The 26,991-nt window shown below is 38.8% G+C and overlaps 2 protein-coding genes and 1 long non-coding RNA gene across 3 annotated transcripts in view; all 3 read right to left on the bottom strand.

The window, feature by feature from the left end:
- Positions 1-1,801: 1,801 nt before the first annotated feature.
- On the bottom strand, positions 1,802-12,091 carry slco1d1 (solute carrier organic anion transporter family, member 1D1). The gene is made up of 15 exons (XM_086268856.1): positions 11,876-12,091; positions 11,594-11,700; positions 9,616-9,757; positions 9,272-9,404; positions 8,896-9,020; positions 8,584-8,730; positions 8,200-8,298; positions 7,484-7,732; positions 6,931-7,095; positions 6,060-6,255; positions 5,739-5,904; positions 5,425-5,606; positions 4,525-4,589; positions 4,322-4,439; positions 1,802-4,059 (listed from the first exon to the last, which is right to left on the bottom strand). Exons 2-15 carry the CDS (start codon positions 11,642-11,644, stop codon positions 3,849-3,851), a joined length of 2,049 nt encoding a protein of 682 aa, XP_086124982.1. The 5' UTR covers positions 11,645-11,700; positions 11,876-12,091; the 3' UTR covers positions 1,802-3,848.
- A 6,161-nt stretch (positions 12,092-18,252) lies between these two features.
- muc5e (mucin 5e) overlaps positions 18,253-26,991 on the bottom strand; it is a 30,724-nt gene continuing 21,985 nt past the window's right edge. The window contains exons 41-45 of the mRNA XM_086268881.1: positions 20,392-20,429; positions 20,174-20,281; positions 19,809-19,848; positions 19,482-19,591; positions 18,253-18,420 (exon numbers count right to left, since the gene is read on the bottom strand). Coding sequence (XP_086125007.1) covers positions 18,253-18,420; positions 19,482-19,591; positions 19,809-19,848; positions 20,174-20,281; positions 20,392-20,429 — 464 coding nt within the window. The remainder of the gene's footprint in view (positions 18,421-19,481; positions 19,592-19,808; positions 19,849-20,173; positions 20,282-20,391; positions 20,430-26,991) is intronic.
- On the bottom strand, positions 24,945-25,501 carry LOC147310545 (uncharacterized). Its single transcript, XR_015125650.1, has 3 exons — positions 25,375-25,501; positions 25,155-25,267; positions 24,945-25,059 (listed from the first exon to the last, which is right to left on the bottom strand). It is a non-coding gene; the product is annotated as an uncharacterized LOC147310545 (long non-coding RNA).

The following is a 26,991-nucleotide window of genomic DNA, read 5'->3' as shown; positions in this document are numbered from 1 at the left end:
CTGAGGGCAAAGCTTTTGCTTGGTACAAGCAGACAAAAGGCCTCACACATTTTTATTCCAAACACATGCCAGCTAGTCCTTCCAGTGGGTGGTTGGATTTAGTGGGGGTTAAAGGGGTAAGGAGGAGGTGTGGGGGCGAAGATTAATAACTTCAAACCAGTCCCTAAGGATTTTTATTTTTCCTCACAAGGTAAAACATCAGGTGCATGGTGACGAATTATACGGGATTAAAAGTCTGCTTAAAAAGTATGTCTGTGTAAAAGGGAACTGTCAGCGTGGTGAATGTTCAAGCAGCATTTCACGCACCAAATGATACCAGATGAGTTGGATGGATTTGATGATGACCTCAAATGTGGAACAATATGTCTGTGTATTAACCTTTGCCCGAGAATGTGCTATTAGTCCAGTGACCGCAGGAGGGGTCCTGGCAGCCAAGCAGCAGGTCACACAATCAGCTTTGTCCCTGCAAACATTCCAGGGATTATGATTAGCGCCTTCACATTCCTGCACAGCAACAGTGAGGGACACATTTACTAATTACCAGAAATTATACTTGTCTCCAGAAAAGTACAGTTGACTTGAATACTTTACACGTCTTCTGCTACTATATTTAATTTAATTACAAGTGCATTCAGACAGGGATGCTGGCCATAACTGCAGCACTCCGTTTTAGACTAACAGCAGCTGTACTGCCTGGAAAAAAGATGATTTTTTAAAGATTCAATTTGTTAATGTTATTCTTTCAATTTTGCTTAAAAATCTGATTATCTTTGGTTTGTGTAACTAGAAGTTGTGAGAGCACTGAAGTTGCATATTTTTTCCGTGGATATTTTCTTGTGTAGAGCACAGCCTGCAGGTGAAATAAGATAACACTTAATGCTACTAAGCATGTCATGGGATTCAGTTAACTGTTTTACCATGATGATTAAAAGTGTAACATAAAAAAGCTAACATCTTAAATTTTATCTAGACCAAACTAAAGCAGGTCAAATAGTCATTTTAGCAATAAAGGTGATTAGAAGTAATAACATAAGGGAGGTTATAACATTTATAACACTTTACACGGCGTGGCTTAAGTTCAAACATAGTCTCTAGGCCAATAAGAGAAAGGGGAGCAGTATTTAGCAAGTGGAAATTAAACACAGGATAGTCAATGTTTGTTTAAAAAAGCTTATGTAATTTTAAAAAGCTAGGTTACGTAATCCAAACCTTCAACTTTAAACTAGGCAACGTGATGAAAATGCAAAAAAAGAAACAAAAAAACAGTGACAGTAAGTACCAGAAAAACACTGAAATGACTGAAAAAAGATGTACCCTAACACTGCAAAAGCACAACATTTCTTTTTATTTCAGGAGAATCATTCTGAATCAATGTTCTCAAACGGCGGAACTGTGGAACTGTTACGTTTTTGTAACTGTTACGTAACAGTGGAACTGTGGAACAGTGGAACTGTTACGTTTTTATACAAAAGGCAGCCAACATAAAAAGAAGAGCTTTGAATGTCCTTTCACAAACCTGGAGAACCCTTCTTGAAGAGATTACAGGAAAGCTTGGCTAAGAGAGTTCAGGCTGTGTCGAAGAATAAAGGTGGTCATAAAGAATTGTACAAATTCTTACTTTGTCTTGTATATTGTATTTACCTGTTAGTTTGTCACTATTAATTGCGACTCTTTTTTAAATCATGTAACATATTGTAGAGCTTGTTGATTCATAACTTAGTGAGTGTATAGAGAATTCTGTCACTTTTAGAGTGAAAGGATAAAATGAGTTGTTATTCAAAAAAATGCAGAACAAAATGTATCTGGACAAAACTGGTCTTTAATGCAAGAGATATTTTTCAAGGACAAAAAAGAAATTGTAAAAAGGTTGAAAAGATTTCCAAACAACATGTACGGGCAAACTCAAATATATCCAACACTATATAGAACTCATCATTATTGCTAGTAATTTTGTCTAGTGATTGATAATACATTCAGACAACAACCATGGTGTAGGAAAGTAAAACAAAATAAAATCCAAGTTCCCATTTATCCCACTCACTCTTAGTCCACTGCCTCAACCATTACGAACTTTTTCCAAGCAAACACTGTTGAGTCGAGGATTCTGTGAACTCTCATGACCTTTGGATTTGTGTGTTACAATGTGATGTAACATATGTGTCTGAAAGGCAACCTTTTCAGAATAAAGGTTACCTCAAGCTGTTAAATGCAACTAACTTTCAATGGCCCCCTCATCTTCCTCTCCTTCATGGCTCAAAATGCATGTGCATTAAAAAAATGTGTGTCAAAGTTTGTGAGGTATTAAACTGGAAACATGGCTGATAAGCTCGTCTGGAGCTGGTGCAGAACAGTCTCTGAATGGCTAATGAGCCTTCACAATCAGTTTGATTAGCAGGTATATAAAGCAGCTCAATTATTCATATTTCAGGAGGGACATTCAAACAATGAATTCACATTTTCAGTGGACACTGAGATCCTATTCTGTATGTTTATTTGACAACATGTAAATATCTGTCACATCTACTGTAACTTAGTACAAATAAACTTATAGACTTAATAAAATAATATGTTACTCTACTAATTTCACATTTTAGGAAATATGCTAAGTCCATTCTCTAACTTAGTAAGAACCGGACTTAGAATATTTCCTAAAAATTACTGTTGCAGCAAGGCTAGCTGTAACATCAAGGATCTCTAAGACACAGTTAGCGATATGCTGTTTGTCTTCGTAGTTGTAAATCAAAGTCACTGGTGCTAGGAAATACTGTAGCACAGCTAACTCTCCGTGACTTCTGGAGTTTCTATTCTACATGGCTTGAGCAGATGTGAGATTTAGAGATGCTAGAGGTGTTTGTTACCTTTAGACAGCTACCTATTTTTCCATGTTTCTACTCTTTGTGTTATACTAAGGTAAGTGACTTCACATAGACAAAGGAGTGGTATTGATTTTTAGAAAACTGCACATAAGTGTATTCCCCCAAAACTTTATATTGTATATTTATGAAATTAACTAATAAAAAAATATTACCAGGTTATGCTACCACAAGCAGTATGTGGTACATATACATGTCTATCAAACTAGTACTCCACAAAATCACTTTTAAAATAAGCTTGTAGGGTAAGACATTGTTAGCTTTACCTGACCTAATGCTGCTTGAGTTTAAACAGAGGATCAGAGACAAGCTTGTTTTGAAAATCTGACACGTTTTCTTCTTACTTTGTCTCAGCATACATGAACTGTGTGTTTCTGCTCAGGTGTGTTGCTGACAGATATTAAGAAAAGCATGTGTCCCTGCTCTGTTTTCTTGACTGCATGTTCTTGTACTGCAGGGGTGTCAAACTCAAATACACAGTGGGCCAAAATTCAAAACTGGAACAAGGTCGCGGGCTAATGTTAATATTTACTGAAAAAAAAATCTTCCTCCAGATTTAAGAATGAATCTCTTCTTATGGACTCAAACAAGTTTTGCTGAAAAACTGAATATGGAACAAGCAAAGCTTAATACTAAACAATATATATATTAGCTGTATAATACCAGTAGGCCAGCTCTAATAATAATTTAGTATTGGCTTCGCGGGCCAAATGTAATTAGGCTGCGGGCCAAATTTGGCCTGCGGGCCAGAGTTTGACACCTATGATGTACTGTATAAAATGTGTCATTTTAGTTTTATTAAGCTTTGTTACATTTTAGAGCTTTGTTACATTTTACCCGAAAGAACAAGGTTTACTGCTTAATTCCGAAAAGTACTGATGCTGTAGAATGACCAATATTTGGTCCAGTATGGATGCAGCACAATATTCAGGCATTCACTTATATTTAACAATAGTGTGGTCTTCCTAAAACACATTAAATAGTGCACTCCGTGCCCATGTCGTCTATGTCTGCAATGTTGATATTGGCATGTCCATTGGTCACTGCATTACTCTCCTGTCCATTTTCTTTGGACTGATTCTTCAGTGCTATTTTCTTCTGTCGCTTGACAATGCTGTAGTAGAGGTAGCCCCACACTGTGTTGGCCAAGAAGTAGAGTCCAGTAATCATTCCTAGGTATGTAAGTCTGAAAGTAAAGTACATCGTAACAAATTACTGAAAGTTCATCTGTCTGATTGCTTGCTCTAATTTGTATGTTAAACATTTTTGTTTACATAAAACATATATTTGTACAAGTCAAACTGTCTGTGTACAAGTTTAGGTACACAAAATTCTATAAAATATAAAGATTGTCACTTCACTGGTTAGAAATCCCTGCATTGAGGTAATTAAACTGTGGTACATTACAAGTGACATATTCAAGCACAATGATGAAGATTTAATTGTACCTAAACGCATTAGCATTATAGAGTCTGCATGCTCCACGGCCACCGCAATGCTTCGTACCCCACTTCAAACAGGTTCGGTCAATCAGTGCTCCAAAATATATAGGTGGAGGGATGCCACCTGTAAAACAAATCACATGTGATTAAAAAACAGTTTTACCCCTAAAGGCTCGATGTGTGGGTTGGGTTTTAGTTTTAGTACTCACCCAGAGTTCTTACGATCAGTGTCTGCATACCCAAAGCCAGCGACTTCAAGTCTGGTTGTATAGACCTGAATTGTTGACCAAATTATACCATATCAGATACACATGTGAGCATTAAAACACACAATAAGGTGGTATCAGATTGGAACTTGAAATTCAATTAATATCGTATCAGATAATTTAAAGAGTAAAAAAAAAAAGAAATCATCAACTGGCAAAATTTATGGCAATTGTAGGCATATTTAGTGTACATAGTGGTTCTCTTTTTTAAAAAGAGAGTTGCTAACTTTTTCCTAATACATTTTAAAACAACAGGTCTTTTGAGGAGTAGATCTCCTTTGGTTCCAGTTTCAGTGATACCATAAACAGTATATGGTACATATAGTGCTGGGGAGTAATGGAATACATGTACCGGCGTTACATATTTAAAATACTAAATATGAGTCACTCTATTCCATTACAGTTACTGTTTAAAAAGGTGGTATTCAGAATACAGTTACTTTGTTGAAATAAATGGATTACACAGCGGTCTTTTCTTCAGTTGTTATTCAAAAGAATGAGGTCCAGAGGCCCCTTTACTACAGTTCGGAGGCGCGGGCCCGGCGTGGACCCGTTTTATATCCATGCAGAATAGTTTTCTATACAAGATTGCTGCAAGTTTTCAGAATACGTTACTCTCATTGAGTAACATAATGGAATACATTACAAGTACATTTTGGGGCATGTATTCTGTAGTGGAATATGTTTTAAAAGTAACCTTCCCAACACTGGGTACATATTGTATATACATGTTTGCCAAACTAACTCCAAAAAAAATGGATTTTTGTTACCCCTAAAAGCTTGAACATCTGCTTAACCACAAACTTAGAAGCAGATGTTCTTTAGTCAAATTGTGTCTCGCACCTGAGCAGAACAATGTATCCTGGCGTTCCTCCACAGGCCGAAATGTAGGACCCAATTACAGACAACGCCATGTAGATTTTAAATTTTATGTCACAATCATCCTTCCTGGGACACTGGCCCAGCACTGCAGATGCGTTTGCAGCTAGTCCTGCCTCATTAATGCAGGTGCAGTTATGAAACACCTAAAAACCAAGAAGAAAAAGTTAAAAATCAGCCTTAATTGTGGTCTGTCGGTGAGTTTGAGCTGTTTTTTATTTTATTCACAGTAAATCTTTATCTGTTCTAAGCTCTCTGTTTGTCTAGACCATCATCACCATTTCTTTGCCCATTCCGGTGGAGGTCTGGCAGCCGGCCAGGCAGGGTGAGGCATAAGTCATGCCGTTGTATGCACAGACCGGGTCCCAGTGCTTCACTGAGCAGAAGCAATGTCCATTGCACTGAGACAGCAAAGTCTGTGGGTTGTAGGACACTTGAGGGACTCTGGTACAGACAGACAAGTAAAGACACATTAACACTGTCAGTGGAGACATTTATGAGCATATTTTTAGTTTATAAGACTAAAATAAACTATTTAACTTCCAAAAATTTAGTGTAACCTAGCTTAACAAATAGGCTTGTGTGTCCATTCCACTCACCTCTGATATGACATGCTGAGACCAGCCACCTCTGCATTTTCACACTGGACGAAAATCTGAACGGCAAGCAGGCAAAACGACCCCAAAGAAGCACTAACTGCCACCCTGGCTGCTCCAACAATACCCAACTTGAAACGCTTCAGCAAAAAACCTCCAGTGATGAAACCCAGAGCTACCGCTGGCAGGTTCAATATACCTACAAGGAAGGATAGAAAAGTTATAAACATGAACCTTTTCAGTGTGTCAAAATTTTAGCTTTGTCATAGTAACATTCGTTCTGCAAATCAGCTTGTAACACATAAACAGGAGCACTTGAATAGTAAAATAGGTGGATTTAGGAACTGCATAAATTCCAGTTTTCAGTATATTTTCTGAACCAATTTTATTTTAACAAAAAGGTAACTCCATAATGTTTTCAAAATCCAGCAAGAAGCTCTTGCAATTGCAGCAATGTACCATAAGCAGACTTTGCAGGTCTACTTATGTCCATTCATGCGCAGAGTACTGAGTACACACAAAAGTTGTTTGCATTAAATGGTTTTGTTCAGCAGCCAACTGTTTTTATAACGTTTGGTGATAGAACAATTCATATTCTAACAATAACCCTGCCGGTTAGCCACTTGGTAATTAAATGCTACTTGACAAACATTCTAGCTCACACACACACACACACACACACACACACACACACACACACACACACACACACACACACACACACACACACACAGAAAAGGAGTAGTTCTTGCATTTTCAGTCTGCCTTATCACTCGCAATCAGACTTCCCTTCAATAACATCATTGTTTCAGTTGCCTTGGGCTACATAGTGAAGAAAACAGAAAGTGAATGAAAGCCAGTTTTTGCTCCGTACCTATGAGGAAAATGGCTTTGGTGGCTGACTGGCCGTAGACTTGCTCTATGTACTTTGGCTTGAAGGTGATCAGGCCAATAAAGCCGTTGACAGTCACGAGGGAGGCAAGGATAATCAGCGAGTAGATTCTGTTTCTGAAGAGTCGCTTCAGAGATGGAATGAAATCTGGTGAAGTGCAAAGCACATCAAAGAGAAGAGGAAAATACTTTTATAGACACATAAAACTAAGTAAATATAAAGTAAAATAAAAATATTATTGCTGTGTTAAAATATTGTATAAACTATCTATTAGCAGGATAGGGGTTGTAAGGCATGCCTGATTGTAATGACATAAATTACCTCGTTACTAAACCTCGTTTTCCCAGTGAGAATGTACTATTTATCATGTTTAATGCTTTTCATGATGGATTTTTTGAGATCAAAATTTAATAATAATCTCAAATTATACTAAATGGGAATTTGAATCTAGCAGTTATATCTACAAAATTATGCATTTTCACGAGACTTTCTTAAAGATCTGTTAGGATAAATGCTCTACTGAGCAGTGAATTACCTTTAGCCATTTCCTGAAATTTGACTTTCTCCTGGGTTTCCTCTGGCAGGAATTGTTCCTGCTCGGTCTTTGTTGCAAGCTCTGTGCTTTTGCTTTGAATTTCCTCTTGCTCTTGCCCTTGCTTGGGTAAAGACTTTGGAAGGAAAAAAAATGGGATACTAGACAGTAGAACCACTGTGCCAGTCACTATGAAGCCCAGCCACCAGGCTCCCACCCAGCGGGAGTCCTTATAGGTGATGGTGATGGTGTCTGGAAGAAGGGGAAAGGCAAAGACCGCAGGTTATTACAGACATTTTATGTGTAGGACTTTTATAAGTGACTTCTAAGCCCTTTCATCATAACAGCTTAGTCATTTTTAGAAGTATGGAGGCAGTTCTCTGGCTCAGGGAATGTCAATAGCTCTAATCCAAGTAGTGAAGGAAGAGTTTATGTCAACTATGTCAACAGGATGAAGTGTTGTGAAATCCTCTTGCTTCTGGTAGACCCATAATTACTCAGTAAAGAAATGGTTTGACTTTTGTAATGTCATGTTGCGTTAGAAAGTCCAAATGGAAGAAAACATTTTGCTAAATTGAGACACGAATGAGTTTCAGTGTTGCTCAAGTCAACCAGAAGTCTTCTCTGCCTAATTAAACACTTCATTCAGGATATTACTAACATCGCAGGTAAACATTATTGTTACACAATATTAAAAATTACTTTTTGTAATACCATACCTAAATTCACAAATCCAGTGTCCACATAAATCTTGGAAAGGAAGGACCCAAGCATGAAGCCAAACATAGGTCCCAAGATTCCTACTGTATGGATGCAGGCTGGCAAACGGAGCGGAAAAGAGAAGATAAGTATTGAGCAGTTTGAGATTTGGCCATGATGGAGGAGTACAGCGGCCTTCTGAACTGTTTAGGATTTTAGGCAGTGAGGAAACACCAAGGGATAATTGAGTACAAGGTCAAAGAAATGTCAAAAAACAGAGGGTAATATGTCAAAGTTCATGATACAGCAGTTATGAAAAAATGGATAAAATAATAAATATAAGTGGATAGTATTAAAATGCATGAAAACAGTGAAAGACAGCAAAACCGTAAATGATGACTAACCCAAATAAAAAGGGGTGTTCTCTTCTCTGGAGAAGTCATCCAGATAGGAAATTCCCAGTGGCATGACGGGAGTCTCTCCAATTCCTCGCAGCATGTTTCCCAAGAATACATAGATCCACATGGGTGAACCAGCAGCCTTTTCACACTCTGGGGGGCGGGGGGAGAAACTTGACTTTACATTGTGCATATCATGAACGGAATAGTGTATAAAATCTAAAACAGAAAAATGACTAAAATCACCCCGAAACAGTCTATTTCAGACTTGAGTGATCTTACTTCTGATCCATTGCAGGGAATGTGGCTGCTAAATACCTAATTTGGTCTCTGCATCAAGTGTGTCATCTGCATCAGTCATGCTGTGGTTGGACAGACAGGGCAGGATGGTCTCAGTGCTGTTGACAGCAGCTTTGTGAGACACACTGGTCTCATATTTATACCTGGAAAATATTCAAAGTATTATCTGAAAATTGTGAAACATGTAAGTACACATACTCCTTCATTTCTTGGATGCTATAGAACACACATGCACTTTTAGCCATTTTATGCGATTACAGCTTTTGGGCATTTATGAATCTTATCAAACATTTCCAGTCTTTATTCTCTGGGAGCTCAACATAACTCTTAGTAATCTGATTATTTGATTGGTTCATTGTTATATTCATGAAGAAGAAGGAAACTTTGTACTGACAGTCCCTGGAAGAAGTGAGGCAGGGCTACAAGGAAGGATCCCACAGCCATGATCAGACAACCAATTCCAATCAGTCTGGGACGATGGAGCTTGGCACCAAAGTAGCTCACAAAGGCGATGATGAGCAGGTTGCCTGTAGAGAAGAATTAAAAATAACTAAGAATGATTATGGAATGAATCAATGAACAGCTACAGTCTTTGCCAGGCATGAGAGTTCAGCAGTCTGCTTATCTTTATAACATAACCTGAAATTTGTGCTTTGTAGTCAATAAATTAGATAAATTCCTGTAGTTGATATAAACCATAATGCTAACATGCTGCATTCAGTATAAAAAAGCGCATACCCATTTCGAAGCTGCCATCTATAACACCAATCAGGGAGCTTGGGATATCAAACCGTCTTTCAATCTGTGTGATGGAGCTCTTCATGTAAGCTCCAGCAAAGGCTTTGGCAAAAAATACAAATGCCATGGAGGCCAGGAAGAGCTGGAAAACACACATAACCAGTTAGATTGAGCTTTTCTAGATTTAATTGGACTGGATTACTGGAAAGAGCTGCCAAATGGTTTCTCAGAATTTCTTTAAACAGTCAAAATGATTGTTGTGACCTGGATGATTGAATTGTAATCCCTTCTTCTGATGTGACCTATAGGGAGGTGAATGACAGTGTTTCCCATAATAGAATCAACTCACACACTAAACATACCCACAGCACTTCACAAATGCTTTTACCAGTGATTTACATTAAGTGACATTTGATGGGATTAGTGTACTGATACCAGAATAAGAGTGGTTACAACAGATTTTAAAAACCCACCACACTAATTTATCACTTATTAATCATCTTTCCTGAACTGATCTTGTCAAAGTTGTAGCACACACCACTGGGAGTAATAGATGATCCCACTATTGATCCCATCAGGGTAAAACATTAAGCACTAGACAAACTCTGTTTATTGTTTCTAACAATCGCTAGCTACCTACCCAAAGTACGAATCAAGACCAAGACCATTGGTGATAAATCCCTTTCAGTTAGATTGGTTAGTCCTCTTTCTAAGAAATATCTTTTCTTGTAATGAGCAAGTATATTCTTTACAAATATAAGAACATGTATGCAAGCTTTGCAACCAGTTTAGGTAATGTTAGAAACAATTCTCTTTGTATTGCAGCCAAAAAGCCTCTTTTTTGGTTGCAATACAAAAAAACCCTAAAAAAGAAAACCCATAACTTGTAAAATGTTAAACAGACAGCAAACATTTTGCTATAGATGTGCACTGTGTTCTACATTTAAAAAAGTGTTTAGCATAATATAATGTATCCTGCTTGATGAAAAGCTAATCACTGAACACATTCTTTTCTTAACTATCTCACTGAATTAATAATAATAATGGATTGGATTTATATAGCGCTTTTCAAGGCACCCAAAGCGCTTTACAATGCCACTATTCATTCACTCTCACATTCACACACTGGTGGAGGCAGCTACAGTTGTAGCCACAACAACTGACAGAAGCGAGGCTGCCATATTGCGCCATCGGCCCCTCTGGCCAACACCTGTAGGTGGCCGGGACAGAGAGCCTGGGGATTGAACTGGCGACAGATGTGCTTCCCAACCCCCTGAGCCACGGTCGCCGAATTGAACCCCTTAAACCTTTGGACCATAAAATAATTGATAGAAAATTGAAAATGGAGTGTTTATTGAGCCTTCTGGCAAAATGTAAAAAATATTTACTACATCAGGCATTTTAAAAAAATTTTTTGCAATTTGTTCCTTAAAAAAGCATCGTGCATTCATTTTGGTTTTTCGTTTTTTTTTGTTTGTTTGTCTTTTGAAGACTTCTGACAAAAAGCCGTGAATCAATTATTATTTTTATTTTAGGAATGCAAGCCTTGCATCCAGCTTTACGTTTGACAGTAAGATCGTTAATGATTGAAAAGGGACTCGAGTTGAAGGTCACAGAACAAACTGTGAATGATCACAAACAGTTTGGGGACATTTCAGTCTTTCCCAAGGGGTGCTGGTGACTTTTTGTTGAAAACAACACAATGCAAACAAGCAAAGAAACACACCAAAATCACCCTACCGCCTACTGGTGTTGGCCAGAGGGGCCGATGGCGCGATATGGCAGCCTCGCTTCTGTCAGTTGTTGTGGCTACAACTGTAGCTGCCTCCACCAGTGTGTGAATGTGAGAGTGAATGAATAGTGGCATTGTAAAGCGCTTTGGGTGCCTTGAAAAGCGCTATATAAATCCAATCCATTATTATTATTATTCACGTTTACATTTAAATTTCCAGTCATTAAAGCAGTGAGGGTTTCTGACCTTAAGCTTGGAGCAGCATGCCTCACGTGTTTTCTTGGATTCTACGCTCATGATGCTGCCGTGCTTCAGAGAAATCCAGGACAGTAGAAAATGGAATAGCACAAGACCTGAAAAGCCACAACAAGATTACGAGCAGGAAAAAAAACCCTAACGTTGTCTAGATACTGTCTCAGGTAGTAACATCCTAAAAGGTGTCTAGCTGCAGTGCATTGATTTGTTTCCAGAGTTTGCCCCAAAAAGATCAACGCAACTATTTTGTCTCAAAAAAAAAAGTGCACTTACCTGACAACCAGCAGTGGTCCTCTGAGGGATGGCGGTGGAAGGCAGACTGTCCCTTTGCATAGGACTTTGTGCTGAAAACGGGATTCTTATCTTTAACAAATTACAAGTGAACATCACCTGTAATCAGTAACTCAGCCACTCATGTGAGGTTGTTTTCATGTCAATATCATCCAACCCCTTCAACTCTCACACACAGCCACTCGTTCACACAAGTACAAATGTGACAGCGGTGGTGGCTTTCGTCGAGTGATTGTATGAACAGCATCTAAAGGTTCAGAAGTTCACTGAACACACAAACACACACACACAGATATTCACAGACCCGCACATCCTCCTCTGAGAACTTCATAAGCCTCCTGAGTAGCCATCCTGTTGAACAGACAACAAACAGCAGCATGAAACGGGTCAAAACTTATTGTAATACAAACCTGCTGTTTCTGTTGGTCTGCTGCTTTCAAAGTGAAATACTTTCCTCCTCCGTGATCAAAGTCTTCCTGTCCTATTGATAGCCTTTAACAATGGTTTTCTCTCTGCTTGTCCTTCTCAGTGAGTACGGCAAATCACATCAAATCACAATGACTTGTCACCTTTGTGAGACAGATTGGAAACTTGTCAATAAAGCTGTGAAATGATGGGGTTTTTTTAAGGTTAACAGTTGTTTGTTAAACTATCTGCAAACATCATGGTTATTGTAAATTTGCAGCAAAATAATGTGTAGTGCATCTGGACACTGGATGGATATAAAGTGTGTTTGTAATAGCGGGAAGGGGTGACTGTTTCACTGCATTAGCACTGCACATTTAAAAGAATTAGGCCTAAGATCAGTTCTCACATATTATTACCCCATATCGCTTTGTGGGAGTGTTATTTTATTATTATTATTATTATTATTATTAGCTAACTTTGAATTTAAAAACACATCTGAGAAAAGTTGGGATATGGGCATGTTTACCACTGTGCAGCATCCCCTCTTCTTTTGGCAACTGACGAATGTTGTTTCATTCTTATCTGATATTGGACTCTTACTGCTCAACAGCCCTTGGCCTTCTTTGTCATATGTTTAGTTTTGTAATGTGCTTCGGCACATTTCCAGTTGGTGAAAGGTCTGGACAGCAGACAGACCATTTAACCCTTGTATGGTGTTCGGGTCTGTGAGACCCGTGTTCAGTTTTTTTCAAAAGAAAAATTTAACAATTAATTATTTTTTCACGTGTAAATGTGTTGTGTCTTTCCACTCACTCCACTTGATTATAACTGATTTATTTATAACATTTTATATAAAAGAAAAAGCACATTAATTCATAAATGTGATCTAACAAAGGTAAAGGGAAAAAATTAACCATGTTTGCTGTTCATATGTCTTGTAATTGGGATGAAGTAAACATCTGTTGAGTAATTTAACATAAAATTGTTTGATGGTGTTAATTTGGAAAGCCAAAACTCTAGCGGGTCCACCAGACCCATGAACACTGGCTGAGTAACAAAAATACGAACACCACACAAGGGTTAAGCACCTGGAGTCCTGTACCACAGAGCCCTGGGGCCCGTTCTTCGTACCTCGCTAAGTAGGTTAGCCGGATTAGATTGTTGACGATTTCGCGTGATCCTGGATCAGTCGGTTCCCCGAAGCTCATCCGGGACTTGCTGTCATAGCAACAGAGCCGTAAGCGTAAACCTGCTCGGGAGCAGGTTTACTTTATGTAAACAGGATTAGATCGCGGCCACGCAGGTATGTCCGCTTCATTTATACGAAAGCAACAGCGATATTTTTCCACTGTTTCACCATAAATAAATATTATCAATGTAACTAAAGATAATGCAGCACTTGATCCTTTTATTGATGTCACACAGATACATATAGGTCATTTCCTAAAAAAGGGAAATGTACTATTAACATTCTATTACATGTATGTGATTATTACAGATGTAATTCATATTTCAGAGTAGTAATTGTAAATTACTTCGTGTAATCAAGATGAGAGACCACGGCTATAAAAGCGAAGGTGGATTTGGGAAGTCTGTCGCAGCCATGTCCTGTCCGTATACGCGACCAACCCATTGCGGAAGGTGCAAGATTGATAAGGAGAGTCCTCAGAATTCAGCGTATATTGCGGGACAGACAGGATCCTTTAGCTCAGCGCGACAGTGTGCTCATAGAGAGATATCGATATTCCCGTGAGGGTATTATTTACTTAACCAACTTGTTGACGAGGGGGTGCAGGACCACCACCTGTCTTTTTTTCCTCTGCCCTTTTCTTGGTTGCTGTTATGAACAAACTAACAGAGTATTACAGGCCAGTATTACCTTGCCAAGAGACGCAAAGCAATCTAAGAGATAAATATTACCATTCTGTAGAATACTCCTGTATTCCACTTTTACTTGTTCCCATGTTCTTGTGGGTCCTGTTGTGGCTCTAATGTGAAAGGGGATATAATATAACATATTATAATATAATATAATGCCATATGATATTGGACAATATAGTGTCATATGATAGATCTACCCTACCGCCAACTGGTGTTGGCCAGAGGGGCCGATGGCGCGATATGGCAGCCTGGCTACAACCGTAGCTGCCTCCACCAGTGTGTGAATGTGGGAGTGAATGAATAGTGGTATCGTAAAGCGCTTTGGGTGCCTTGGAAAGCGCTATATAAACCCAATCCATTATTATTATTATTATTAAATTACCTACGAGTTTGATTTGTCAGCAACTTTCTGCCAGCCCTCTCTCCTTGCTTTTGCAGCCTTTGCAGTGTTCTCTTGCGTTTTAATTAAACTCTGAAACTCCTGAAATCCCTCACTCATGAGTTCTTGCTCTGCTGCCGGAAAATACCGAGCACGCCCCTTGGACATTTTCGCCGACCAATCAGCGGGTTGCCGATCAATGTTTCTACTATCGATGCGTAGCCCCTTTTACGACACCCAGTGATGTCACATTCCTGCGTCCAGCTGTAGTAATCGTCAACAGCAGGTGTGTTCGGGGAACCGGATTAGCGAGCTCACGGTTAGCGCGATGATTTGATCTTGGATGTGTCATTTGATCTTGGATGTAGTAAGCGACGTACGAAGAACGGGCCCCTGGTGTTGTAATAGATACAGTTTGTGGTTTAGCTTTGTCTTGCTGAAGTATGCAACCCCCCAAAAAGCCATCATCTAAATGGGATATGTCATTTTAAAATCTGCCAAAATATTTCAGCACTGATGGTGCCTTTCCATGCATTCCCATCAAGGATCCAGGCTTTTGAAAACAAGCTTCAGCATGAAGAAGAACAAGAAGTACTGGAAGTGAAGGTATGGCGCCCACAGAGCCCTGATCTCAGCATCATTGAGTGTGTCTGGGATTACATGAAGAGACAGAAGGATGTGAGGAAGCCTACATCCACAGAAGATCTGTGGTTACTTTTCCAAGATGTTTGGAACAACCTACCAGCCGAGTTCCTTCAAAAACTCTGTGCAAGTGTACGTATAGACAAACAGCAAACATGGCTCTCTGAGTCATGGTGGGGACCAAGATAATAAGCAGACTGGACTTACATCAGTTGCAGTTCAGGAGATTCGGGCACCAAACCTCTCAGTGGTTGAATGAGAATGTGCTGCATTATGTTGATATTGGAGGGGACGGGAAACTGATTCACTCAACAAAATAGCTACATTCCACATTGTCCTGAGGGATGTTATGTTATTTAGCTGAAGATGGAGATATATATAAGTCAAGAGACATTTTCACATTTGCAATTGGTCCAAAATTTAGCAACCGCTGTGCCTTTTAACTAGAAACTGTAAATTACTCAAATTTAAGTAGGAATGAGGAAAATCATGATTAAACTTTTAACTTCTTTGCATGCAATAAATACTTAATAGTTTTCAGGATCCCTGGATGAGATCCTGAAAGAGACATTTATCCAGGTATTTCTGATTGTTGGAGCAGGGAATCAGGAAATGGAGAGGACAGTTGGGTTGGAGTAGCCTTCTTCCGCATGCTGAATGTGTCACGATCCTGGATCTTCTAACCCAGCATTATGAGTTTTAGTTTATTTTTATGTTTAGGTCCTTTATGTTTTCTAAGTTCATTCCTATTATGCCTAGGTTGTCATTACAGTTCTTAGTTATTAGATTCCCCCTGTGTCTTCCTACCCCTATGTTAAGTCTCCCTTGCCCTTCGTGTGTTTCATGTCAGCATGTCTTTTGTTAAGTTCATGTTGTCAGGTCTGTGTTTCATTATGTTTCCTGTTTTATTTTGAAGGTCTGTGTCCTATGTCAATGTAGACAGCTTTGCTTCCTTTGTCTCGTTATGTCAGACTAGTTTCAGCTGTTTCCCCATGAGTTTCCACTTCCCATAATCACCCTTGTGTGTATTTAGTCTCTGTGTTTCTGTTCATTCTTTGTCTGGTCGTCTGTGTTCGCGTCATGTTCTCCATGCCATGTTTCTAGGTTTCATATTACAGGTTTTTCATGTTGTTTGTTTAGTTCTCCCAGTTTAGGTTAATGTTAGTTTTACTTCAGTTTGCCTTGCCCTTTGTTTGTACCTTTTTTACCAGCCTCGTTAAACGGCTCGCTTTTTATTAATCCAAGTTTTGTTCCACATTCCTTTTGTGTCTGCATTTTGGGTCCACTCTTCTCAATACATACAGTCTGCCTCAGCCAGACTGTGACAGAATGCACAAGCCAGTTTAGTTTTTGGTAGGCTTCATAGGTATTGAATAACTCCACAGCCAAAGCAGTGGTGTGATGAAGTGGTGCAAGTTTACCTTCACAACACTCGAGAAAGAGAAAATCACCACAGCAGATGAGATGCCACATGATACAGAGAATCCAGCTGTTTCCACCCTGGCCTCCGCAACAATGCACTCCATCATCTCCTAGTACTTTAACTAGATCTCTAGTTTGTGCAGCAGATGCTGGGGACAGCACCTTATCTGTGCCCACAGCACTGCCTGTGACAGCTTTCACCAAATGAACCCTTGGCATATTTTAGCGTTGCTGCTATGTAATGTTCAGTTTCCACTACCTTCTAGACTGTTAAAGATGATAGCTGTGATTTATAATAACACTTAAAAACATAAAACTACATGCTTTTTTTACTCTGTTTCTGTAGAGACCAACAAATTCAAGTCCACAGCAAGAATGCTTGCCACAGTTTTCTTTTATATTAGGATAAAACCCAGAGGCACACTGATTATAAATGCAAAGGCAGGACTTCTGAGTATCATGACGTCATGAAGTTGATGTATCATGAAGTGTCATGAAGTTTAATAGGCATATAATTAATGAAACATTGATAATCAAACGATAACTAATAAAAACCTGCTTTAATTCTAAACGTGCTAGTTCTATTTAGGTGTCTTTGTTTTTTTATGTTTAAGGAGAAAACCAGGCCAAAGAGTGTTGCTATAATCATCACAATTTAACATTAGTGTGTGTAAAGGTCACATATATGTAAGTTTCTGTAATAAAATGTTTAATTTAACACGACTTCACTGTGTGCTCTCTTTGGAGAACTCAAGACTCGTTTATACACCCATTCATGTACTCCTTGCTTGCTTTGCCTTTCCTTTAAATAAAGATGGTCCTATTATCACTAGAGAGATGGCTGAGCTGAGAGAGTGGTTACATTTTCCAGTGGCTCCATCTGCTGGCCTTAGCCTGCCTTTCCCTGTTAGCAGTCGCACCACCACCCTAGAAACCCTGCCTGCGTGCCTCACAATCTTTTTTTTCCATGTTTTTTTTGCCCAGCAGAACCTTCTTACACCAGAACAAACAGGAGTAAAGGAAACAATAATTTGTTAACAGTACTAGCAGAAGCAGGACATTGCCACACAATAGCCAGACAACCAGGCCACAGCCAACATGACTCTATGCTAAAATTGAAGCCCAGGGATGTTGCAAAAAGAAAGACTGTCTACCCTCCCCAGTATGTGCACATCATATATATTATATATATATATTATATATTGTATTATATACTATTATATGAAAATATGTATCAAAATATCAGAGACTATATCAGATTGGTATTAGCAATACTGCCCTGTATTTACTTGGTATCAATACCAAAATCTGCAGTATCGCACAGCACTAATTAAAATGTACCTGCAAGGCTAGATACAACTGTTGAGCAACTCTTTTTGTAATTTCCAGGAAGTGTTTAATAAATGCGGAAGCAATTAAGGTCAAATCAATGTGACAGTGAACAAAAACAGAGAAGATATTTACAGAGTCTTTTGGTGATTGTCAGATGTGTTTATTTGACAGAAAACAGATTCAGTACCTTCTTTAAACACAGAAGAAAACCATCCAGTACTGCTGAATTAGATTTGAATTCTATTTAATCTAATGATTTCAAATGGCTTCATCTTGGTTTTGCTAGCTCTACATTTCAGATCCTGCTGCAAGATTCACACACACAGCTGGTGATGTGCTTGTAAGCGTATTGTCTGGTAGTCAGGTCAGAGCAGTGCAGGGTCATCGATTTCTTCTCTGAGTTCTGCTCCACGCAGCATTTGCACTCCTGCTGCAACATCAAGTCACCATTTAACACCGCAGTGAGGGGGAAGGGTTAAAAAGGACAGAGGAAGGTAATGGTTCAAGGTTCAAGGTTCTTTATTTGTCACATGCATAGTTATACAAGTATAACACACAGTGAAATGTAGCCTGACACGCTCCTCGACATGTGCAAAAATTGGGGGGGGGGGTGTAGAGGAAGAACATTATATATATATATATATATACATACATATAGTATATACACTGGGTGAATGTGCAGTAGTAGCAGCAAGCAGGTGAATTCTGTACATTAATATGAATAGATATCTGACTATTTTACAGGATAGACAATATAAACATATTTAAAATTAAAGGAATTGAAATGTACATTGTGCCTTGGTTTAGTGTCTGGAAGAGAGTCCTGTCTCAGTCAATTATAGATGATGTGAGAGGGCGGGTGTGTGTGTTTAGGGCCCGGGTGGCTTGGGGATAGAAGCTCCTCTTGAGTCTCTCTGTCCTTGCCCGGAAGATGCGGAACCTTCTACCAGATTGCAGAAGTTGGAACAGTTTGTTGCCAGGATGGGACGGGTCCTTCAGTATCTGCGCTGCTCTAGTCCGGCATCTCCTGGTGTAGGTGTCCTGAAGCGGGGGGAGAGCAATCCTGCAGCAGCGTTCTGCTGTATGGATCACTCTCTGGAGAGCTTTTTGGTCCTTCACACAGCTGTTCCCAAACCACGATGTCATGTTCTGTGTGAGGATGCTCTCCACAGCGCCTGTATAGAAAATCCTGAGGATCTTTGGAGAGACCCTGAACTTCCTCAGTTGTCGTAGGTGATACAGGCGCTGCCTAGCCTTTTTGGTCTGGACCTGAATGTGGGCAGCCCATGTCAGGTCTGAGGAGATGTGGACACCAAGATACTTGAAGGACTGTATTGGTATTTTTATATATGGTATTTTTAATGTATTTTTAAACATACAGAATAAGGAAAGTAGATTAAAATCCATCTAAATGTCTACAATTCAAGCTTCACTTACACTTATGCCCTAGTTTTCATTTTCCTTTTATATGATGGCATGCCTGTTAACCTGTATTTTTACTTAAACAGTGAAGATTTGCTCTTACCTCAATTGAGACGAACATTGTCCCTGGCATGCGGGTATCTGTATTACAGTAGAACAGTTTTCTATGGTGATGTTGAAGCTGGACACCCTGGGAGCACAGGCCCTTTTACCTGAAAGTGGCAGAAGTATAACAGAAGATGAAGCACAGTGAGCAAATCCTTTCAAAAATGAATGACATTAAACATTTTGGATGCAGCAGAGCTGCAGATTATTAGTTATCTTTAGTTACAAGTTGGACTTCTGTAAAAATAAAGAAAGTGAAAGCAGTCTATTAGACAAAGTTCAGAGTTATAAATAACTCATGGTTTTCCTTTTGTCTTCATTTACATGTATAACAGCAGTGTTGGTCATCCCAAATTCTGTCCTCCTGGAAAAAAAAACAGAAGCTTGTTCTTCCATGCATACTGTACTTTTGTAGTAAAATAACCATTTTGACCATAGTTTTTACCATATTTTAAGACAAAATGGTTGAATATTTAAAACTAGTCTAATTACATATGACATGCATACATTTTATTACAATTTTGAATAGAAGTAAATATTTAAAATATAAGTCTAAGGAGCTTGGAAGGAAAAGTGTCCTAACTTCTTCAGTTCTAAGAGCAAGTTCTAAAATATAAGTTTATTGTTTTAAAATCCATATTCTTAGACACGGGTTACAGTTTCAGGATCACTGTGTAGGTTTTCAGTACCTCGGGGCAGCTTTCTTTGGGACAGACTTTAGTCTCAGTCTGAATCCCTTCTTTGCTGCAGCTAAATGACTTGCAGAGATGGGCAGGATCTGTCCATTTGTCCCCTGCCTAAACACATATAAACCAGACAACACAAGATATTTTGTTATCATTTTGTTTCAGTCAAATTCAAACTGATCTCCAAGGAAAAAGAAACACAGAGCACAGACACAACACACCTTGTATGTCTGTTCATTATAGCTGCATGTCTTCTCAACTGAAAAACAAAACAAATGTTCGCAAAAATGAGCTTGAATAATAAGTAAAACAGCAGCATTTTTCAGATGATGCACAACCACAGCCAGAGGTACAAAAATTTGAAAATTTCCTAATATATGTGTCACTTAAATCACTTAAAAGTCCCTCAAGTGACTCCAAAATGCAATGGCACTTTGGGATCATGACAATGTGTTGCCATGCAGAAGTGAAAATAAGTGTGTGTCAAACAAAGATTTCCATCTAGCCAGTTCGCCTTCTACTGTCTTTAAAAGTGGGATGTGGTTTAATTTAGTTAATTCTGAAAGCTTAGGAGAGACATTAATACCTAAATATTTTATATTTCCACATTGCAGTGGGGAAGGAGAAGAATTATGGAAGGAGCAATTAATCGGAAGAACTGTTGATTTCGACCAGTTAATTGAATAATCTGAGACACCTGAGAAAGAATTTATCAATGCAATTACCCCAGAGATATTGGTTTGTGAGTTTTGGAGAAAAAGTAACACATCATCTGCATAAAGGCTGATTTTATGTTCTATATTCTTACATTTTATGCCCTTAAATGTTGTAGCCTGTCTAATTGCTGCTGCTAGTGGCTCAATAAAAATTGCAAACAGTGAAGGGGAGAGTGGGCATCCCTGTCTGGTGCCCCTCAGAAGAGAGAAGCTGGAGGATGTCTGGTCATTTGTTCTGACACAAGCTGTTGGAGAGTTATATAATATTTTTAACCAGTTTATGAAAGAAGGTCCAAAACCAAATTTGTGTAAAGTTGCAAATAGAAATTTCCAGTTAACTCTGTCAAATGCTTTTTCTGCATCTACAGAAAATATTGTAGTTTCAAGGTTTTTGCTGTATGAGTAGTCTATTAAATTAAGTAATCTACGAGTGTTTGTTGAGGAGTGCCTACCTTTTATAAAACCAGTTTGGTCAGGATGAATTAAAAGGGGGGTTATTTTCTCTAATCCCTTTGAGAGAGCTTTGCAGATTATTTTAAGGTCTACATTAATAAGGGATATTGGACGATAGCTTGAAGGAAATACAGGGTCTTTGCCTGGTTTTTGTAAGAGACTGATATTTGCAGAGTTCATATTTGGTGGTAGTCTACCATTTTCTTTGATTTCCTGCAACATCCTGTGAAAAACTGGTGCCAGAATCGTCCAGAATTCTTTGTAAAAATCTGTTGGAAAACCGTCTGGACCTGGAGCCTTATTATTGGGCATACTTATCAGAGCTTCCTGGAGTTCACCTGGCGTCAGTGGCGAATCCAGTGCTATTGCTTGGGTGTCTAATAATTTTGGAAGAGTTATGTTGTCGAGAAATTGATCAATTTCATTTTTAGATGGGTTTATTTGATGGTGTATATAAAGTTTCATAGAAATCCCTAAAAATTTTGTTTATTTTTTAGGATCATATATTGTGTTCCCAGATTAATCTTTAACAGCACATATAGTTGTTTTTTCTTTATTGATTTTTAACTGGTTAGCAAGAAATTGTCCGGATTTGTTACCGTGTTCATAATTTTGCAGGCAAAGTCTTTGTACTAAGAATTTAGTCTTTTTATTAATAATTTCATTTAATTCTAGTTTTCTCTTGCGTATTTTGTTTAATATTTCTTGATCTTGGTGTGACACATAGGCTTTTTCTAAAGATTTGCTGTTTTTCTCTAGTTCCTGAATTTTTTTGTTTTCTTCTTTCTTCTTATGTGATGAGAAAGAGATTATTTTACCTCTCATCACAGCTTTCCCTGCTTCCCAGAGGACAGATGCTGATGTTCCAGGAATGTCATTGAAGCCTAAATATAGAGTCCATTCTTTTTTAAAGTATTTGATAAACTCTTCGTCTTTGAGCAGTGATGTATTAAATCTCCAGTTTTTTCTTGGTGTAGTATTATTCATCTGTATTAGTGTTAAAGATACAGGAGCATGATCGCTGACAGCTATAGGATGAATCTCGGGGTGTAATGTTACTCAGCAGTGAGCTGCTGACCAGAAAATAATCCAGACGAGAGTAAGAGTGATGGACATGTGAGAAGAAAAAATATTCCTTACTGTTGGGGTGAAGGGAGCGCCATGCATCGCAAAGACCAAAGTCGCTCATATACTGTTTGATTATATTTGTGGACTGCCAGTTACGCTGAGTTCCTGTTGTGTTGAGCCTATCCATTTCTTCATTTAGTCCCAGGTTGAGGTCTCCCCCAAGAACAATTGTGCAATCTAGGTGTTCGGAGAGTGTACTAAAAAAACCGTGGAAGAATGAGGGGTCATCAACATTTGGACCATATATACTTACAATACCTAGCTTTTGGTTAAGTATAGATAGTTTGACGATTAGGAATCTGCCCTCTGGATCTATAACTGTATCGAGTACTGTGAAATTAATATTTTTATGTATTAGAATTGCTACTCCTCTTTGTCTAGAATTATAACAGGCTGAGAACACATTAGGAAACTCAGGTGTTTTAAGTTTATTCAAACCTGTGACAGGCATGTGGGTTTCTTGTAATATTTGATACTGTATCATTTTAAATACCTATAAATACTGTGTAATTAGAGGGTCATCTCACCAATGATGTCCATCGATAACAACCGGCCCTGGTGGACTTACACCACCACGATGGTGGCATTCACAGTCTGCCTTTGGAGTGCAGGTGTTTCCTTGGTTTTGGTATGTATAGGCAGCCACAGCCCTCCACAGAAGCATCATCCACTCCACATCGAGGGTCAGACTCAGTAATGGAGCGGCATGTACTGTTACAAGCTCAGATGTTGTAGAAGAACTCTTGGTTCTTTGGACATGTCGGAGCTGTGAGACAACAATGTGATGAGCACGAATGGCACTTTTTTAAAAGTAATTTGTCACATTTTCTGCTGTGCAAAGTTCCACAATATTTGCTTCCTTCAAAAATCCAAACACTTCAGACAGACTTTTACATTTGTAGTGTACACAAGTTCTTAAAAACATGAAAAACATTGATTTCATCTTTTCTGACTAGTTATTTTGAATTAAAAGAAAAAATCTCAGTACTGGCTCTTCTCCAAAAAGTCTAAACCTAATGTGTCTGGTATTAACATTATTGATATATTCAATATATTATGTAATCCTTTGGTGTGTGAATAAAGTTTACTTACTGCAGTTGGCAGCTTTTCTCCAGTCACCGATCAAAACCCCAAGACTCGCGCAAGCTTTGGCGTAGCTGTCTAATGCAATGCACAAGCACCTCTGCACATTGTTGCCACAATTACAGGTTCTTTGAATACAGGCCTGCCAGCAAATACAATTTTCACCTTAATATTGATAAGTCAAATTAACTTACACAAAGTTGCTGTTTGCTCATAATGCGTGCTTACTGTGTAGTATTGATCCAGTGGCAAATGGACATGGCACTTAGCAGATATGGCAGTCGCACTGATCAGCACAGAGCACTTTTCATCAGCAAATATTTCTAGAAAAAAGGAAATTTTAATTTGTAAACATATCTTGTGGGGATTTTTTTTACTGTATCACAGGCAAGCATGCAAACTACCAATAAAAATCTGTGCTGCCTTATAATTCACACCACAATAATCATTGATATGAAAACCAAAATGTCAATTTTGTCATCAAGCTGAACTCCACTATAATTCCCGTTGTGCATTGCAGTGTTTGAATGTATACATGCCTTTTCAGTTTTAGTTACAGTTATAATATTAACTGGTACCATTGTGAGTGTTGATGCATGTACTGGGTATGTTCACAGTGCAAGTGCCCAGACTCCAGGACAGAGCAAAAGGTTCAGCTGAGAGCTCGATGATGCCGCTGCTGCTGGTGAAGTCGTCTGTGCCGTCACTGTTGCCGTTGCCACAAAGACCTGAACGATAGACTGACTGACCAAAGTGGATCGTGCCAACCAATGATGCTGTTTAATGTGTTATCACCAGTGTGTTTCCAACCTGAAATGATGCCCTTGTGTTTCCTAGGAACAGACATGTAGAGTTGGATTTCAGGTGACATCTGGAGTCGGAGCTTAATATCAGAGGATGTCAAGACTTGAATGTACATAGAGGACTGCCAGAAAACCTGGGCCCCATCTAAAAGGTAATCGGTAAGATAATATAATGTTAGTAATTAAGGCATTAAGGCATGTTTCTATTACAAGGTTGCCAAACAATTTATATGAAATTACCAGACTGATAAAATTCACTAATCTCTTGGTCTCCAACTTTAGCCATGTTGTTTGTGAATGTATACGTTTCCTGAAAATAAAAACCGGTATTCAAGGTTACTTTTTATGCTTGCTAGTTAGATGTTGATGGTTTTAATTTCAGTGTTGAAAGACTGTCTTTACCTGCAAATGCTGGAGGAAAACAGCTTGTATTGATGGATCCTTTTTAGAAAATGTAATTATTACTGTCCAGTTGAAGCCCTGCATGTGTCCATAAACAAATAAACCAGCAGTTATTAACACAGGCAACTCGAGAAGATTCATATTAATGAAAAGGGGAGGAGGACAAATTAACTGTAATGCTAGGTATGTACATTTACCAGGGACAGTGTACTGTTTGCCGTCAAATGTTGACACAAACTGACCTTCAATCTGACATTTAATTGGGCAGTTTTCAGAGCAACGCCACTTCCCACCTTCACACAAACTGGAGACAGGGTTGATGAAGAGGTTTAAATAATTTCAATTCATTATTCACAAAAAAATCCTCATAAATATAAATCCCTTTATCTGGGTCCTTACCATGTCTGACACTTGGTGCTACGTTTCTGTCCAGGTCCTGCCAGCGAACACACAGGTGCAGTTTGACACATTCACACAGTGGAAGCCATCCAAGTGATCATTAAGCACTTTGCCTACGCACATGTTCAGGACAGCCTTAAAATGTGGCAAACAAACAAACAACAACAAGAACAAAACACATCAATGATTTATAACCTGGGGAAATTCTGGCAAGGCTCACCCTCTGGGCAGACGCAGGAACTAGTGATATCCTGGCTGGAAAAATGGGGGTTTGGGTTGGAGCAGGTAGGAACAAATGCAGCACCCTCTTCTTCATAAAGCAGTGCTCCCCGACAAGTTGGTCGAGCTACATTCATCCACCAAAACAGGGACAGCTACATCAAATTATGGTGGGTACAGGATATGCCACTTATTGTTATTAGTATTAGTATTTTAAACAATTAGTTACCACACTGGGTCACAGATCTTCATTTCTCCCACACATTACTGCTTTTTCCACAGTGCAGAACAATCTCTCTAAAGAAAGCACAGCCTATGTGTTCACTGTTTTCATATCCGTAAATGTTTTTGTGACACAGCTGGAAGTAATGAAGCCGACTTGATTGCAGACAGCCCAAAGTGTAGGAGAAGAAATGTTCACATACCTGGTAGTTTAAAAGACATTCTTACATTTTATTTGAAAACTGTAAATACAGTTGTCTCAGAAATTCAGATTCATAACGACTGCATAACTGACCCGTTATAATGTGTTAGTGAATCATCTGTCTATTTTTCAAATTTGTATACAGAAACAAAATTACAAACAAAAAAAACAAGTTAATGTAAACCACGTGAACCTACTGGATTAGGAACAGAGACAGGATCCCTTGTTTGGCATGTGTCATCTGTAAGCGCGCTCCCTCTGATCAGCTGCTGCTCATTGCCTAGATTCATGAAAAGGTGCATTCTTTGAGCAAAGTGTCTGTAAACAACTGTTATCATTTGCAAAGAAAACCTAAAATATTCCTATAAAGTATCTGGTTATCATTTAGGTCACACCTGTTACGTTGCATTTTCCACACAGTCCAGTCATGTCAGTGCTCAGCTCCTGCTCCAGCTCAACCTTTACAGCAGATCAAATATTAACTTTAGGAGTTCCACTTATTGATTTAAAATGCATATATGTGTGTGACTGTGGTTAAGTTTTCCCTCACCTTGAGAGTGTCTATTCCTCCAGCTACACACCAATCAAAACTGCCTCTACAGCTCTTGAAATTAAATGCAGGAACGTGACTTAGAATTGGGGAGCACAACAGTGTTCAGCAGTCAGCAGTTAACACCTCAAAGTGTGAGGGCCCTTAGGCTGTATTCACCAGTTGACTGAGGCCTTTATTTAATAAGGAATTTGCAATATTATCTCTCTTCCCCTAAAGGGGTACTTCTGTTTTTCCCACAGTCCAAAGACATGCCTAGGGGGGAGAGGCTCTAGCCCCCTCTGTGACCCATGAGTTGAGGAGAATGGATAGACAGATGAAACAAAGATTAACTACCAAAATGACAGGAAGAGAGAAACAGCTTGTCTGAAGCATACCAGTGTTTATCGATTATATGATAATGACCCAAGGCATACTGCAAAAGCAACACAAGGGCTTCTCAACGCAAAGAAATGGGATATTCTTCAAAGGCCAACTCAGCCACCTGATATCAACCCCACAGAGCAGCTTTTCAATTTCTGAAGACAAAACTGGAGGCAGAAAGTGGCTGCAGTAAAGGCCTAGTATCTCAAGAAAGGAAACACAACATCTGGTGACTGCAGAGGATTTTTATCATTCTTCCAAAATACTGTTTTAGGGGATGT

This window comes from Aulonocara sp. 'chitande type north' Nkhata Bay, linkage group LG17, assembly GCF_057382095.1.
Source record: "Aulonocara sp. 'chitande type north' Nkhata Bay isolate Kocher_YH1m ecotype deep benthic linkage group LG17, A_spYH_male_GT1.1, whole genome shotgun sequence".
NCBI classification, from domain to species: Eukaryota; Metazoa; Chordata; class Actinopteri; order Cichliformes; family Cichlidae; genus Aulonocara; species Aulonocara sp. 'chitande type north' Nkhata Bay.
Note: the sequence above shows the minus strand (reverse complement) of the source record. Positions and strands in the feature narration are given on the sequence as shown.